General features: G+C 39.7%; 1 protein-coding gene across 4 annotated transcripts; it reads right to left on the reverse strand.

The window, feature by feature from the left end:
• Window positions 1-970: 970 nt before the first annotated feature.
• spopla (speckle type BTB/POZ protein like a) lies at window positions 971-15,431 on the reverse strand. Of its 4 annotated transcripts, none has more exons than XM_023950604.2 (12): window positions 15,245-15,431; window positions 14,134-14,218; window positions 12,184-12,302; window positions 10,435-10,556; window positions 10,167-10,318; window positions 9,945-10,072; window positions 8,905-9,082; window positions 7,412-7,467; window positions 7,131-7,253; window positions 3,173-3,315; window positions 3,020-3,073; window positions 971-2,500 (listed from the first exon to the last, which is right to left on the reverse strand). In XM_023950604.2, exons 3-12 carry the CDS (start codon window positions 12,259-12,261, stop codon window positions 2,356-2,358), a joined length of 1,179 nt encoding a protein of 392 aa, XP_023806372.1. In that variant the 5' UTR covers window positions 12,262-12,302; window positions 14,134-14,218; window positions 15,245-15,431; the 3' UTR covers window positions 971-2,355. The 4 variants fall into 4 exon arrangements, with proteins under 4 accessions (XP_023806372.1, XP_078795339.1, XP_011471954.2 ...); XM_078939213.1 differs by having other exon boundaries at window positions 15,305-15,420; XM_011473652.4 differs by lacking the exon at window positions 15,245-15,431 and adding an exon at window positions 14,975-15,099.
• Window positions 15,432-17,244: the final 1,813 nt, after the last annotated feature.

Genomic DNA, 17,244 nt, shown 5'->3' on the forward strand with positions numbered 1-17,244 from the left:
GCACAGTTTCAGCTCTCGAGCCTCACAGTTGTCGGTTTTCATTTCCAGAAGGACTTCTCCAAAGCATAAACACACCATTTTAAGAGTTACATTTCAGTGTAGCTTTTTAATGGGCAATAAATCTGTGTCCACAGGCATGGATGATACCAGAGGTACACCTCGGGGAGCACATCCATTTTGCTGTGACCATCAGAGACAGGGGTCTTTTCATCCGCTTCCATTACTCTTATCTGATCAGTGTGAGGCACGTACGCCTTCGCCATCCAGTCACACCACTTGCACTCATCCAAATCCTTGGAAAGCCACATGGAATGACACCCTATCTATCTACAGCTCACCGCTGATAGCATTAATCATGCGCAGCCAAATCAAGTGATTGCACAAATGCAAGCAGTGGGAAATATGCTGGGATTTTTTCGAGTTTAGCGGAAGAAAAAAAAATCAGATCTAGGTGGCCCTTAATTGCTGACATCACCTGCTTTTTCCCAAATGAGGATGGGATATTTCCATTCTTACTGCGAGCATCTCGTCTTCTCAGAGGGAAGATAAAAGGCTGGAGAGGCATCCTGAAGCCGAGATGGTATCGGGCCTGTTTTTTTTTTTTTTGGGATCTGTGCAAAGGGGGGCGGACGTGGATCAGCAAGCCACTGATGAAGACGTCTCTTCTTGCAGGAGAGCAGCCTCAGTTTCTTTTTAATTAGAGCTAGCATGGAGGATTCACATAAAGCGGGAAGAAAACTCTTTCAAGTGATTGTAAAAAGGGGGTTCGGCCTGGTACATTGTACCCTGCTTGCGCATTTCTTTTGATTACCACAGTTTAGTTGTTTTGCAATTATGTACAAAAAGGACACCGGTCACAAAAGAATCACCCCAGCTCGTGTCCATTGAGGCCAACAAGGATGATTATCAGTTTTCCCTCAAATCTCCCACTTTGTAACATTTTAAATGGAAAACAAAAACAATTGGGGGCTTGTCCGGGATGCTGGAAAATGTTTTAATGGGTTAATGCAGGCATTCTTGCAGACAACTTCATCTTTTTTTTTTATTCCTTTTTTTGAACTTCCATAGTTTCAACATCGAAACATGACGCTGAACAATGTGTAACATCATGTATAAATGACGCCACTCTTAATTTACAAAATCCTGTGAAGTGTCTGTCACACACTAAGTACAAGACTGACTTGGGGAAAACAAAAAATGAAATAAAAACACGAATCCGCCCGCCCGCCCTCCCTCCCTCAGTCAGTTCAAAAAGAACATTGCCAGTAGAAGTGATGCTCAGCATCCTACAGGTATCCGAGGATGTGAGAGGAATCTTTTGCACATATTCATTTCAGGTGACTGCACAAATATTGCAGATAATTGCAGAAAGTAAAGTGTTAAAAAATAAAATTGGTACATGGACACTTCCTTTTGACAATAATATGACCATGCAATCATCTCTTCACATTTAGTTAGCCACAGTATACTGAGAATACATATTTGCAAGTTGGCGATACGAGAAGAAATAAATCGTCAAAATTGAATTTATAGTAATTCACAGATCCATCATCTGGAAAGTACACACTTCCATGTGCTTTCATTGTTTTTTGGGGATTTGGATCAGAGGATGGACACTTTTCTGACTTAATAGATTGACATTGGTCTTTTTTTTAACGGCAGATTACCACTTTCCCCATACAAATATGCAGTACAACACACTTTCTTGTACATTGGTCTTCTGAAGATGATTCAGCTGTCATTTACATAGAAATGTTGCCATCAATATGGGGCATACGCATCTTTTAAAAAGTGTAAAGAACTGACCTTGCACTGACTGTTCATGCGTTTTAATGTCTAGTCACGAAACGGGCTAAACATTACAAATATATAATATTTCCCATTTAGTTAAACCTTTGTTACGTTCCTATAGAACTCCATATCAAAACGACTGTACATGGGAACTAGTGCAACCTGGAGGAGGCCTGGTCTTTGTGACAAGGCAGGCACAGAGTAAAGAGACAAAGTACTCCAGAGCAGGTCCAGAGCAATGGCAGATATATTAAGGCCATTTTGAAAGTTACAGGAAAAAAAAAAAAAAAAAAAAAAAAACAACTGTTGGCCTGCTACTCAGATTGAATTACATCCAACATGAGCAGCCCAGCAAAGAACATCGACTGAATCGTTTTGTTGTCCAATCCACTGATGTCGGCCTTCCACGTGCCAGCCTCCCCACATCTCTGGCCAGAAAGCTCCACTCGTCTTTATTCAAGTGTGTTCAGTTTTGGTGGAAACAGAAGAGGTGACCTCATAAGTCCTTCCTTTGTAAACCCACTTTTCACACCCCCAGTCAAGTGCCGGCCCAAAGTCGGGCAGTCAAGATTGTTTTAGACGTTTCCTTGGAAGTCCGAAGGGCGGGCACTGCGCCGAAGCCAGGGCGCGGAAGGCTTCGGCTACCAAGTGAGGGTGGGACTGGATCATCGACTTCCAGCCTGCGGTCTCCATGATGTCTGTGGCGTGACTGTAAGCACAAGCAAACGGGCGTCAACCCTCAGACATGATAAGCTGCACATTAAAAACCAATAAACACAAACGAGATTGTAATGACAAAGTAAATAAAAGGCATTTAATTTGTGAGTTGGTGGGTGAACTGGGTCATTAGTGTTTTCTGAATGCTAGAAATAAACAAACGGATGCAGGATTACATCGTCACAGAGCAGACGACGCACGGAAAGGGAAAAAAAAAAAAGTTCAGCACTTCAAGGTGTCCTGCAACAACACACTACATCATTGGAAAGAAAATGCCGCCGCCGCCGCCGCATCTCCCCTCTTGGAATTTGTATGAATATTCCCTTTCCGCTGGTTATCCAGGTATGAGTCAATTAATAACACGGATACAAAGATATGAGGCTTCAAACTGAATTGGCAAACAGCACTTTGTCTGCTCAGGCTAAAACAATGAATTCTAATGCATCTGGTTGTGGGGGGAGATAAGAGAGTGTTATTAATCTTGTGTCACATATATCAGCTAATTACATACTTGCTATTCCAGTTCTTTCCATCTTTACAGCCCAGCTGTCTCAGGACACTGCACCTATGGCAAGGAGATAAAAAGGTAAGCATTCAGGGCTGGTAAACAGAAATGGCAGCAGGAATTCATCACCGGAGGTTTTTTTTCTCTTGCAATACTCGCCTGTTGATAAAATCTATGGCTTGTGCTTTGAGCTGCTCGGCACTGTGCAAGTCAGCCAGGATGAGGGTGTCGGCCACATTCTCCACCGAGAGGCTGTTGCACAAGGCCTCTTCACACATGACCTTTAAACGCTCCAGAGCATACTGGGGTGGGGGTGCAAGGGAGGAGGGGGGGACAAAAGAAGTTAGCCTGACCGTCGGAAAGGGAAGTTTGAGGCTTTTGGGTTGGCTGCCACCTCCAAATGTCTCAGTGCCACCAGCTGAGGTCGCTTACTCAAACATGTGATCCAATATTTCCGTTGTTGGTCACCAGAAAGGAGGAAACGCCAAGCCAGATGACAGATTTGTATTTAAATAGAGGCAAAAGGAAAAGAGAAAACTTGGAAGACAAAGTGAATTTCCTCCCAAAACAAATAGAATTTTATTTAAAAGAGTGAATATTGTTGTTTTTTTCCCACCACTTTGTACATCTAATTTAAAGAAAAACCATCGTCAATGTTGCTTGTTTTATGTCAAATCGATCAGTTTCACAGGTATGGAACTACCATAAGGTAATATTAAATCAAACAGGAACAAAGAAAAAAACTCATGGGAGGAAGTCCCATTAAACTTAATCATAAGACCTTAAAACGCAAACTTTTATTTTTGACAACTTATTTGCAAGTTTGAATTTGCAGAATTCAGTCATTGAAAAGTAACAGCAAGGAGTTATGAAATAGTGTGATCATTAGAATCATGCTTTAGTCAGTTTGCATAGATTGGATTTATTCCAGTTTTTGTGAGCATGTGACCAGCATCAGTAACTAATATTAACTGATATCTCACCCAGTATTCACTGATATTTGACCATTTCTTTAAAATATTGATTCAACCATTGAATGCATTTTAAACTGCAAATGATCTGGTGGCCATAATTCCATAAATAAGTTTGAGTGTTTTACTGCATTTCAGTGGAGTTCTTTGGAGGACATAGTTCTGAGAAGTTGCACCTCCAACACTTGCTCAAACAGCTGATGTTTAACCGCCTTTTCATTTTGTTTCCAACTTAAACCAAATTTCCCATTATAGCTTTAAAAAGAAACACTTGAACAGTGGTGTTTCTAATAGCGGCCTAGTCCTGCTTTTAAGCCAATAGATGTCCGTCTGTCCTGATGTTGTTGAAGGTTAAATGAAATCCTGTTTAACATCCTTTTATCAGGTGATGATATTTTTTTTATTATTATTCCTTCTTGCTTTTCTTTCTAAAAGGTAGTTAGGCTGGATTTTCCTATTTATGGACAAAACTGATGTTCCAACTGTGTTTTCATGTTATCATGAAATAAATGATATTGTCCTTTTCATACCAGTATCCTCTGCACAATCTCACCCCGTAGCTTTTTTGTAAAAAAAAAAAGGAAATACAAAACTAACATTTATACATTTTTAAGCAGTAAGAGTTCATATGGAAGAATGACAATTTAGAAACCTTTTTTTAAAAATGGAGCGAGACCTGAAGAAAACTCTGAACCATCAATCCAGTTTCACATTAGATGGAGCTACCAGCTGCATAATTACAGTAAGCCTCATTGACTTGCACACGGCGCTCTCGCTCCCTCTGCACTCATGCAGCAGTCAGAAGCTCTAACAGTCAAACAGGTTAACTTCAATTCAGCGTTTCCAACAACAGTCATACAGCAACGGTATGTGTGGGTAAACTTTGTCACACACTTTGTCTACATCAAATCCTTCATTCTTGAGAAAATCACAAACATTACCAACAATTATGATTAACAGAACTGCGTTTTGTACCGTCGCACCCCATGCTTTAAGATACAACCTTCCACACATTAGCAAACGCCGCCATGATGAGGATTCCACCTCCGTTACGTTAGCCACCGCCTCCGCTACGTTAGCCACCGCCTCCGTTACGTTAGCCACCGCCTCCGTTACGTTAGCCACCGCCTCCGCTACGTTAGCCACCGCCTCCGCTACGTTAGCCACCGCCTCCGCTACGTTAGCCACCGCCTCCGCTACGTTAGCCACCGCCTCCGCTACGTTAGCCACCGCCTCCGTTACGTTAGCCACCGCCTCCGTTACGTTAGCCACCGCCTCCGTTACGTTAGCCACCGCCTCCGTTACGTTAGCCACCGCCTCCGTTACGTTAGCCACCGCCACGTTACGTTAGCCACCGCCTCCGTTACGTTAGCCACCGCCTCCGTTACGTTAGCCACCGCCTCCGTTACGTTAGCCACCGCCTCCGTTACGTTAGCCACCGCCTCCGTTACGTTAGCCACCGTTACGTTAGCCACCGCCTCCGTTACGTTAGCCACCGCCACCGTTACGTTAGCCACCGCCTCCGTTACGTTAGCTACCGGCTCCGTTACGTTAGGTACCGCCTCCGTTACGTTAGGTACCGCCTCCGTTACTTTAGCTAGCGCCTCCGTTACTTTAGCTACCGCCACTGTTACGTTAGCTACCGCCACCGTTACGTTAGCTACCGCTCCGTTCCGTTAGCTACCGCCACCGTTACGTTAGCTACCGCCTCCGTTACGTTAGCTACCGCCTCCGTTACGTTAGCTACCGCCTCCGTTCCGTTGGCTACCGCCACCGTTACGTTAGGTACCGCCTCCGTTACTTAAGGTACCGCCTCCGTTATGTTAGCTACTGCCTCTGTTACGTTAGCTACCGCTTCCTTTACATTAGGTACCTCCTTCCTTACGTTAGGTACCTCCTCCGTTACGTTCGGTACCTACTCCGTTCTTCTTCCACTTTCGGCTTCTCCCATCAGGGGTCGCCACAGCGAACGAGTCGCATGTTAAATTTGGCAATGTTTTACGCCGGATGCCCTTCCTGACGCAACCTTCTTACGTTCGGTAATTCCTCCGTTACGTTCGTTACCTCCTCCGTTACGTTCGGTACCTCCTCCGTTACGTTAGGAGAAAAAAAAATTGTTCATCTCAACTTGGCCATTGGAATTTGTTTTTAAAGAAAAAAATTCAAAGCTTTTTTAAATTTTATTTTTTTATTGTTGCATCTGTTGATTTCTACTCTAAACTGAAAAACCAGCATTTTTGCATCAAGAGGACAAGGCCGCTTAGTCCTTAGGTTTACATAGGTTCTCTACGTGGACTACGGCTATAAAACAAAGAACTCAAGTATCTTTAAAGATTGATTTCCTATTGTCCTCTGTGCTGAAGGGCCATTGTACTGATGATGACTGGAGCACCGTCTTGAATTTCAAACTAGAAAAACATCCATAAAAGGATTCGGCTCCTTTTGCTCGCACTGGTTTCACTACATCTCCATGCTTGTTCTTTTTTGCATCCCTCATCTTTTCATTTGCATAACTTTCCATCTGCATCTTTAACTCTTCCAAGGAAACCAGCGTATAAGCTGCCAGCAGCTCTATATGTCTGTTGCACATCACGTGATCAGAACAGCATAATTAAGAGAAGGAAAAAAAAATGAAGGCCTAAGTGATTGGACTCATCAGATAACCTCTGGACCAGCTAAATCAAACATGTTTGTCTTTAAGTAATGTTGTGATTGTCATAGAATTTTGGATTGAACTGGTAAATATTTGTCAAAAGAAAACCACTTAAAACAAGACTAAGTAGAACTGAGAATTGAGAATTCAGTGGTGCGGCTGGACCAGTTCTAATTAATTAAAGAGAAATATTCTGACCATCTCTGAGATTATGGTCAGAATTTGTAGTCTGAACCTGAAGAAAGGAAACGAGCTGCATGAAGTTTGCTGAGTAAGCTCTGCAGTATGTCAAGTGAGTGGACACTAAAGGTATTTCTGACCGCCACGCTTAATCAGGAAGACTGCGGAAAAGCCTCTCCAAAGTTTTTTTAAATGGCAAAAACCCAAAGGAGCACAAAACTGAGAAACATTTAAACTCAGCAGCCGCAAGAGTTTAACTTGACATTTTAAAAGTGGGCATTTCATGGTAGGAAAAACTGGAAAGTCTTCTTACTTTATCTGCAGCTGCCAGCAAATTATCTGCCATTTTCTCCAAATTTGGGGCTTTTCCTGTGTAGATGAACCCCATCATTTCCCTAAAGACATCAGGATCCACATCACTGATGTCAACACGATTCTGGAAAGAAAAAAAACAGAGTTTGGTCAATTATGGGACAGAAACCAAAATAAAATCCATTAAAAAATGATATTAAGACTAATTCTTTTGAATCTAATCATGATATCAGACTAAAAAGACGAAGGACAAACAAAAACAAGTAGCGATGATGTCCTTACCTTTTTACTTTCTTCCATTTCATGTTCAAACATTGCGTTAAAGACGGGTGATCTGGCTGTAGACGAAAGAAAAGTCGACATTTCAGCAAAACGTGTTCAATTGAAATGATTACTGATTCCACGCGATAAAAGGTAATAACATAAGCTGATAAACATTTGGGGGAAATGTTTGACAATTTACAACTTAGTGCAACGAAAGGTTAAAATAAAAACCCAAGGGTGGCATATAAAAGACAAATGTTTATACCGTCATATAATCAAATGGTTTCATTTACTTATTGGCTCTTAAAAGTGAGAAAAACTGGTGTACTATAAAGTACTGCTGGGGAACCTCCATCAGCTGCAGTTTGGCAGCAAAAGTTGTTTTAATTTAGCTTTAACAGTACATGATAAGAGGGTTGGGTGTGAACCAAAGCAGCAGTGAGGCAGACAGAGCTGGAAATGCGGATGATAAATCGCAAATTTATCATTATCGCAATATAAAGCTTTAGAATTCACATGTCGCAAAAGAGAGAAACTGCGATAAATGGTTTCGTTAAATGTGCTAAAACAATCTTATGGCAGCTTGAAGTATTTAACTAATCAAATAAACCCCTTTATGCATGTGACCAATCGGTGGAGCCCTTTCATGTTAGATGTTCACCTCCTATGTAGACGAGGATCATTTGGAGAATAATTTAAGTTATGCTGAATCTTTTTTAAATCAAACTGTTGCAAATGTAAATGATTTTTTTGGCTGTTTTGCTATTTGTTCATGCATCACAAGCTATATTGTCATCACAATATTGATCACTAATATGGCAAGTTTTCCTCACATCGTGCAGCCCTACTGATGAGGAAACTGTTACTGCTACTGACGAAAGCCGTTTCCATTCATGAAACCTGTTTATTTTTCCCTGTTCAATAAATAAAGACACAAAATAAAAGTTTGTCACTAGATGAAACAAAAGAAAAATGAAATATTGCAGTCATTTATGAATCCTAAGTTTCAGTGCACACATATCGTTAGTCCTCCCTTTCTGCTGTCGGGGCTCAATTAATCCACATTTCCCTGGTTTCCCTGGATTTTATAGTCTTGCCACTCCTCTCAAATAAGCAGGACTTGGTAGTGTGTCAGCTTTCTATTGCACTAAAGAATAAATGTTGTTCCCCATTTGTTAGTAGTTCTGAGTAAAAGCATGTGCTAATTGTAAATCTGTGCTGAATTATCGTAGAGCCGAGATGCTGCACAGTCGGAGTAACTGCTTTAGTCAGCGCCTTTATGATGAACACTTCAGCAGCCACCGTGTCTACCCCAGAGGCAGCCTCTGTCTCCAGAACCCAACAGTCAACTGGGTCAAACAGGGTCAAAGAGTAAATATAGATGAGAAATGAAAGCCCAGCCAGACGGCTACAAAGCAAAGCCTCCTCCTTCTGAACAGCTCACAGCATCAACATGGCTGACCGCCTTCTCTCCTGGACGGTCAAAACATCTGAGCTTCAGGATGTTTTACCTGCAAGGATGGATTTGTGGGCTTTGAACTCCTGCCCCCCCACATACAGGCTGCAGTCTGTGAAGCGTGAACACTCCCACAGGTTACCCAGGTCATCCGACAGCTGACACTCCGGCACCTTCAGCATGTTCATGTTCGACTGGCCCGAAATGTTCACAGAGTCCTGGACGACGCTTACCTGAGGTGCAACAACAGGAACGTCAACAGTAAACAGACCAAAGGAGACTAAAGCATGCTCACCTGATGTAGATACCTGATTATTTATTCCCAAACCAAAACACGTTCATACGGAAAGTCCTATTCAATCATTGCTACACAACATTTGCACAGAACTGATTCTTTCTAGAAGCCCATTTTAATCTCACACTGATGGTCCTTCTGGGACATTTAAACTGTTGAAGTGGGAAATCCAAACTGATTCTCTCACTGACAGAGGTGTGTGCTTACCATCAACTAGGAAGGAACTCTGGAAACCAAAATTATCAACTGTTGCTTAGTTAACTACCTAACGAGGAAAGGCATTTTGTCCCTAATTCAAAAATGATTGGCCGATCAAAGATGCAATTTTCCTAAAACTGCTCAACCTCTGTTCCATCCAGGAAGACATTCAGCCAATTTCTTTTCCATTAAAAATCCACCGGCGCCTCGTGTGACTTGTTCCTGGAAAATTTCATTTTCGGGGACACTTACTGCGCTTGACATTTTAAAGGAAACGACTTTAAAAGTGGAGGAATAGTTTTGCTTATTACTAGTAAAAGGACATTTGTTGACATTTTTAACAACATGCCAAACATTTGTGACTCAGCTGTTCACTCCAGAATAAAGACAGTATCAATTAGAAAAGTGACATTTTGGATAGTCAGTACTTCAGTTGCGTAATGATGAGGCTTTCACCATTAATGCAAAACAGCTTCACGGCAAAAAGTTCATTATAAAAGCAAGCATTTAGATTGTTTTGTTCTGCCTTTCTGACATTTATGCTTTTTATAATGGGAATTTCAAAACACGAAACTCTTCTAAAAATGTTGTATATCACTTACTTCGCAGAAGAGTGTAAGCTTGTCGTCTGGTAGAAGTCCGTTAGCTTCATCAAGTAGGAAATCTCTTCGTATAAACTTTTTGAATCCCCAGTCTTTTCCTTGAACAAATCTATATGCTCTTTGGCTTTCTGTGATCAACACGGAAGGAATACGACAGCCGCAATGTTTCGATTACATTTTATCCTCTAGGTTTCGAGTCATTCTAGTGAGAACGTTACTCACCCATGGCCTTCGTTTCCTCTCTTTTAGCATTCAACAAAGAAAATTTGAACTTAGCTCTAACTTCACTTTTTGGACAACTAACAAGCAGTAAGTAAAGCGACAGATAATCTTTGCTTTCATCGTCGAGTCCCTTTGGATTAACTCGCAGACACCTGGCGGAAAAACGAGACATTACAGGTCAGTCGCCAAAACCAAACTTTGATGAAAACAACCCAACTTCCAAAGCACGGAAAGTTTTAGAAGCAGAACAAGAATCTTGATGACTGACCATTTCATTTTGTCGTTGGGGCCAGAGGAGAAAGTCGAGCTCTTCAGGACTTCTCCCATTTCTTCTCTACAAAAACTAAAATTATTTATGGTCCACATGTAGGAAAACTTCACGACCTTGACCTTTGAACAAAAAGAGGAAAACCAAGTCAAACCAAACCTACCGGAATTTTATATAAACATTCATTAAAACAACAAAAACTGGATTCTACATTTTAACGGGTCTGCTTGTATCCAATAAACTTTTCATTTTAGCACCCAGAGCTTAAATGCCCACTCCGTCAAAAACTGCATTTTTAATATGTTCTTGTGGTATTTGATGATGGAGGACAGATGTAAAGAAATTTAGGCTTAAAATGGCATTTCTGAGTGTTTTTTTATTAAAATCGTTATGAATCAAGAGAAGACAAAAACAAAGCAGTTTTTTATGTAGAAAATAAACTGGGTGGGCCACAAGCTTCCTGCTCCGAGCTCTTTGCAACGCAGAGAGGAACGGGGGGCGGGGTTGCTCCGTGCCAAAGCTCCAGCAACCACAGTGTTTTCTAATAAACTACAGATTTTTTACATTTTGGCTAAAAACGGCATCATCAGAATTAACAGAGCATTGGGATGACCAGAAAGACTTAAAATCCTAAAATCCCGCTTCATTCATCTTTTTTCAAAGCGGCCCCAATGCTCTTTTAACTATAAGTACGCTGTTTTTACGCAAAGTAAAAAAAAAACTTGTGTCGTTTTTGCACACTGTGTTGTCGACACAGTTTCTGCAGAGCGGGAGGAACTTATTAGAAATTCGCCTCTGAGTTGTGGGCGGGACTGTTGGCGTGGAGTAAGCATGCTTCATATCCCATAATCTCTTTGTTTAAACCCTCTCCTCCTAGCCTACAGCCCACCACAACCCCAACATAACATTACTGGTGCAACAAAAATGGCCAACAGTATCAGATCCATCCAGCTGTACAGTTTAGATCCAGACTGCAGCTCAGACGAGGAAAACAGTGGATGCATCAGAATAGAGCATCCGAATGGAGCATCCGAATGGAGCGGGCCAAAGAGAGCTTGTGGCCCACAACAGTATTTTTTTTGTCTGCTCCTGATTCACAATGCTTTGAATAAAGAAATACTCAGAAATGCAATTTATCTTGTTATGTCCTCCATCATCCGAAAAATTCCACAAGTTAAAAACACCAAAGACTCCATTTACATTGAAGTGGGTCTTTAATGTAGGAACGGTTTAAAGTAAACTGCAATAGATATTACACCTAATTAGGCCAAGTTCTTAAAAGTATTGTTGCTGTAAATAACCTGAGTAGCCTGTTTGCACATAAATATTGCTATTAATTTACTGATTTCAAATTGGTTAATTAAAAAAAAAACTTTGCGAGTCTGAGTGGCAGCAATAACTGTTCCAGGTCTGACTGACGCATTTCCTCCTAGTTTTAGTAACACATACTGGAAAGTACTGGAGCAGAAAATTGAAGTGTACAAACTTGTTTATTAACAATCAATCAAATGTGTTTTTGTTCATTAGCAGTAACTGAATTTAACTTTATTTTTCAATTTCTGCAGCTGCAATAAGTGTTTTAATCATTTTCCACACAGTGATTCTGATTTTGGCTTCCTGTGACACGAGGTTTGTTAGATCGCACGCTTTTTTTCTTTTCCTTAAAGAACAGGATAGAAAGCAGATGTTTTCTATTTACACACATGTACTTTCATACAGTGATGTACATCATCCGTGTGAAGTCCGTACCTGTGTGTAGCACCAGCTCTCTGCCACAGGTCCACTTGACATCTCCCCTGGAGGAGGGGGGGTGGGAACCCGGGACATGATCAGTTTAGGGGGTACCCCTCACTCTACTTCAGCAAGTACTACAAGTCAAATCAAAAAGTATTTTAGTACAAATTAGAGCATTTTTCCATTCATTAACAGAAATCTTTGGCCAGTACTTTGAAGTTTTAAACACCAGAAGTCCAAAATGTGTATATAAAAAGGAAACTATAACGCTCAATGTGCACGATAGGTTAAATGCAAACAATGCTGTGGTAATTAACTTGCAATAGGTTATAGAAATCTGACCTGCACTAGAATGTTCACCACAAAAAGCTAAGACGGAAATCTGAGCTTTTTATGCAGGACCAGAAAATAAAGCTGTAACCACTGCAGCTCCAGTCCTACCAAAACAATGGAACCTTGTACAGATCCTCTAACATGACACAACTTTCTGTAGTGAGGGACAGATTCTGCAGGATGTAACCTCACTGATAAACACCTCTAATGTTAACTCTGTCTGTGACACCACCCCAAGAGAAACTAACCAACTTTGAAACTGACAAAAGCTTTCGATCTGTGATATTACTACAACATTGGTTCATAACCCAATCAGAATTGGCACATGATCTACTTATGATAGAATCCTGAACTCCACTGACATTCATCATATCTAGTTTGATTAAAATATAAAGAGTGAAATAACAAAAATGCTTAAAGTAAAGTTTCTATATTTGAGATGTTGGTTTGACTCAATGATAGTAAATCTGTACGCCACGAGGGATCATTGATGAAAAATGTAAAGGTAAATTGTCTTAAAGCTGAAATTACTTTAGGAAAACTGCTTTCTACAGCAGAACACTCAACAAAGCAGAAAAATATCAACACTATTTGAGTAAACATCGATCTGTGCTTCCGTTTGCCTTCTTCAGCAAGTTCAAAGCACAGAATTTAAGTTCTCTGACTCACTCCTAGGTTCTAATGCTTCAAAATTAACACATTTTATATTTCATTGTTGTTTGCAAATGTGCCAACATTAAAAGAGTTATATTTTATTGTTTCATTATATTTATTTTATATGAAGATTATGTGATATTAGAATGAATTTGCCTATAAATGGGTTTTGGCCTGTTGGCAAAGATGTATAGATAAATAGTATCAGTCTTAGTATTTGTATTACATAAGTAAGAACAAAAACAATGGAAAATGTAATGAGTAAGCAAATGAAAATGAAGATAATACCGAATAGGAATGAAAGAAGCAAGAAGCGTTATAGGCAGCAGTGACCCAAAGGTTCACAAATTTGGTGGTTCTAATACCCCGCCTTGTTTTAAAATGTGTTTTTGACCAAGTTAACCTCATCGAGTCAGACACCTATCTATCCACTGGATCCATTTCCTACATTTAGATTGACATTTCAGAATCAGGAGTCGAGTCAGTTTGATCAATTTCTTCTGATCTTAGTCATTTCCATTTCTATTCCTGACATTTTTATTTTACTTCATGATAAAAACTTAAAATAAACAAAGAAATCGTTGCAGATTTTGTAACACATTTATCGTGTTACACAACTTTTTTTTGGTTTTGTTTTCTCTTTAACAGGATTTTAATGGAGCGTTTTCTTATGAACATCATCAACCCAATTGACAAAATTTTAAAGTTAACCAATGTTTTGTTTTTTGTTTTTTTTTAAAGGCGTTTGTGACCAAACATATTTAAAGAGTTTGAACTGCATGTCCCATGAATATAATGCTTTAAAAGTGATTAGGTTGCCAAAACAATGACTAAAAAAAAAATAGTTGGATGTACACATGAACTTGCAGTGACTTGCAACTTCAACAGTGCTGTGAGCATTGTGTGGCAGGAAACATCCACAGCATAAACACAACAGCCGAGTCACACAGACAGATGATGCAAAAACCTCCTCATCACCTCTTGGATTTTTTTGAAATGAATAAAGGTGGAGCTTGTCTATGTAATCACGGAGTCCTTCATGGCCCCATTCTCACGCTACTCTCTACAAGAAAACACAGGACAAGCTCTAATTAGGAACAGGAGAAGACAAATCAGTCAATCCTTTCAATAAACTGTCATATCCTAACTGTTTAAGCCTCACATATAGCCTTCAATTAGCATTAGAATAACATGTGGTTGACTCTAAAAAATACACTGAAATCAAAAACGAAGAAATAGTTTTTTTCATTTTTCTTTAGGCAATACAAGTCGTTCAGAAAATATATCAGCCAATAAAATCAATCAGGATGAAAGTCAGAATTAACCTGCAACTTTGGCTAGCACACATTAGCAAGAATTGTGCAACATCGACGCCAGCACAACAACTCGGGATGCTACGGACAAGAAGCACCAAACTGGCTTTTGCTTATTTCACATCAAGACTGAAGCAAAGAGAGGAAGACTGGCGTCTCTAAAAAGGGTTCTGAACCCACGTAACCTCACATTTTAATACTAATTCAAACGGGTGTGTCAAAACCGCTGCCCTAGAGTTAAAATAAACAATGCAGGCGAAACGTCACCTAAAAAATCTCAATGTTTGTTTTCAGCTCATCGACGTTTCAGAGTTTCAGACCGGATTTCTGTCTTAAACTGAACATTTTATGCCTAATCAACACCAAACAAACCCAGACTGTTTTGGTTTCTACAAGCAAAGCTAATGTTGATTCCACTTTAGCGTTTCGACCGCAAACAACGAGCATTGCCGGATTAGCTTCACAAACAACAATGAATCTGCCTTCGTGCCACCGGACAACCTTACGTTTTTGACGTTACTGGTCCATAAGGATATCAATTAGCTGACCATGCTTCAGGAATAATCGGTAGAATAATATTTATCTGTCGTAGTAGTAGCCGGTGTAAAACAAAAAGGCCTTGCGGATTCGGTGACAGGATGCTAGCTATGCGAGCTAACGTAAAGCCTCACGTCTACTGCAGGGGGGAAAACAACAGCAGCTAACTAGCGGCTAGCCGCGGCTAATACCTCCACTCACTGCTTACAAAGTTTAAAAAAGACACGGTCACGTCGTACCTTTTAATTTTAAACTCCCATAGACATCGAAAGTCACATATAGCTGTGTGTTACACTCGCCCCTTTCTCCGTCCGACACTTTGAACTCTTTCATTCAAGCTCTCACAAGGTTTCTTTGTCTAATTTGTCTGAGCTAGCTTACAGTTGTCTAGCTGGCTTGTAGCTTTACGGTTTCGAAAATATAGGCACTGCGCATGCGCAGTTTTAGGAGACAAGTCATTTCAACGACTGCAATGAGGTCCATTCTACAAGAAGTTTAATATTTTTTTGAACATTTAAATGCAAGAATTTTTACTTTTGGATAAAAATGTATAAAAATATGCAAGTAAGCTTGGAAATAAAAAAAAAATTAAACAATTATGTTTTAGTATTAGTGTGTTTTTTTGTATGGAACAAAAACAACAAAAGTATTCAAGTTTTTTGAAATGCAAATAACTGCATTAGTAGCTGTGCTTTTCTATTTATCATTATTTCACACTTCCCTTAAAGGGAAATATTAAAATAACCCTCAGAGGTTTCCATACAAGTGATTGCTTTTGAAAGCCAGTGATTTTTCTTCAAAACACTACTTCTCTTGTCATTGGAGGGGTAATGATACATTTTAAACAGATATAAACTAAAGGGATGGTAAACTAATAACCATAATATGACCTTTATGTCTCTTTTTCTAAATATTCAATCATCGGATCTTCACAAAAACTCAGTATTCCATTTCATGTGGTATTAAATGCATTAATGTTTCGCCAAAAATATAATTTATTCTCTCTTTTTTTCTAAGTAATGCACCTTTATAGTCTTTAAAAGCATCCAAATGAATTAAAATGCCTCGTGACATGCTAGTGTTTCAGAATTACAGGAAAACAAAAGGATTCTAGAAATGAAGATGCAAATAATGTCAGATCAGCTGCCTTTTGTCAGTAATCAATACATCAGGTTGTACTTTTGTTGAGGTCTTACAGACAGATCGATGTTGGAACACGTGCATTACTAATAGCTTAACAACAGAACAGACAATTCCTGTAAACTTCAGCTCTTAAGAGGCAGCAATAGAAAACTGTCCGTCTTCCATCACCTTTAAGATGTGGGGTGAGCTGTCTGAGCTTCACATCTTACTTTGGTCTAAGAGTTATGCTGAATTCATAAAAAGCACACCACACCACACACACACACACACACACACACACACACAGCCTGCCAGTCCATCACAAAGTCAAACCTGGATATTCCTCATGAATAAACCTCAGCTGACTCTAAAAGCAGAACATTCTTGATGTGAGGGATTGGTTATCTCAGCACGCATAATCATTTTAATTATTTACCATAAATATTTAACGCAAATTATGCATGATCATACACTTTAAATGATAAATGACACGATTTAAAACGTGTTTCAGGTTTAAGTTGAACTCAAAATAACAGAATTTAAAGCTAAATTTAGGACTTAACAGGTAAAAGCCCCTAAAATGTCAACAAAACAGGGAATTCATGTGAAGACATCTAATCAATCTGTCACTTTATTTTAATGTCAAATAGAGAGTGATGGAACCTGAACAGACAGAAAATTTGAATGTGAAGATGAGTGAGACGTCAATGTGAAGTTTGTTTTCACTCTATCTGCTAAAATCTGTCAAACATAATGAAAGTCACTCCTTAGAACAAACACACTTCCATTCTATGATGAGCATCCTTTCTTACATAGAAGAACACAGAAAAGGATCATTCACACTCCTTTTACACTTCAAAAACCAAAGACAACATTTTATTTTGTGCTTTAGATATGGAACATATGGTCAAACTAACATTCCAAAAATGCCACATTTTGCTGAGCACATCAAACATCTTTGCTATCACAGAGAGGAGACATCGACCTGTCTTGAAGTAGAAGCGCTGGCTGATAGGATCACATTTGAAGAGATACAGAAATGCTTATCACACATTTAAATCAGCTTAATTTAAGGGCAAAGAAACAGCGTTTCCTTAATGCACTGCCAGAATGAAAC

This window comes from Oryzias latipes, chromosome 21 (assembly GCF_053564925.1).
Source record: "Oryzias latipes strain Hd-rR chromosome 21, Olatipes_Hd-rR_3.1".
In the NCBI taxonomy this organism is placed as follows: Eukaryota; Metazoa; Chordata; class Actinopteri; order Beloniformes; family Adrianichthyidae; genus Oryzias; species Oryzias latipes.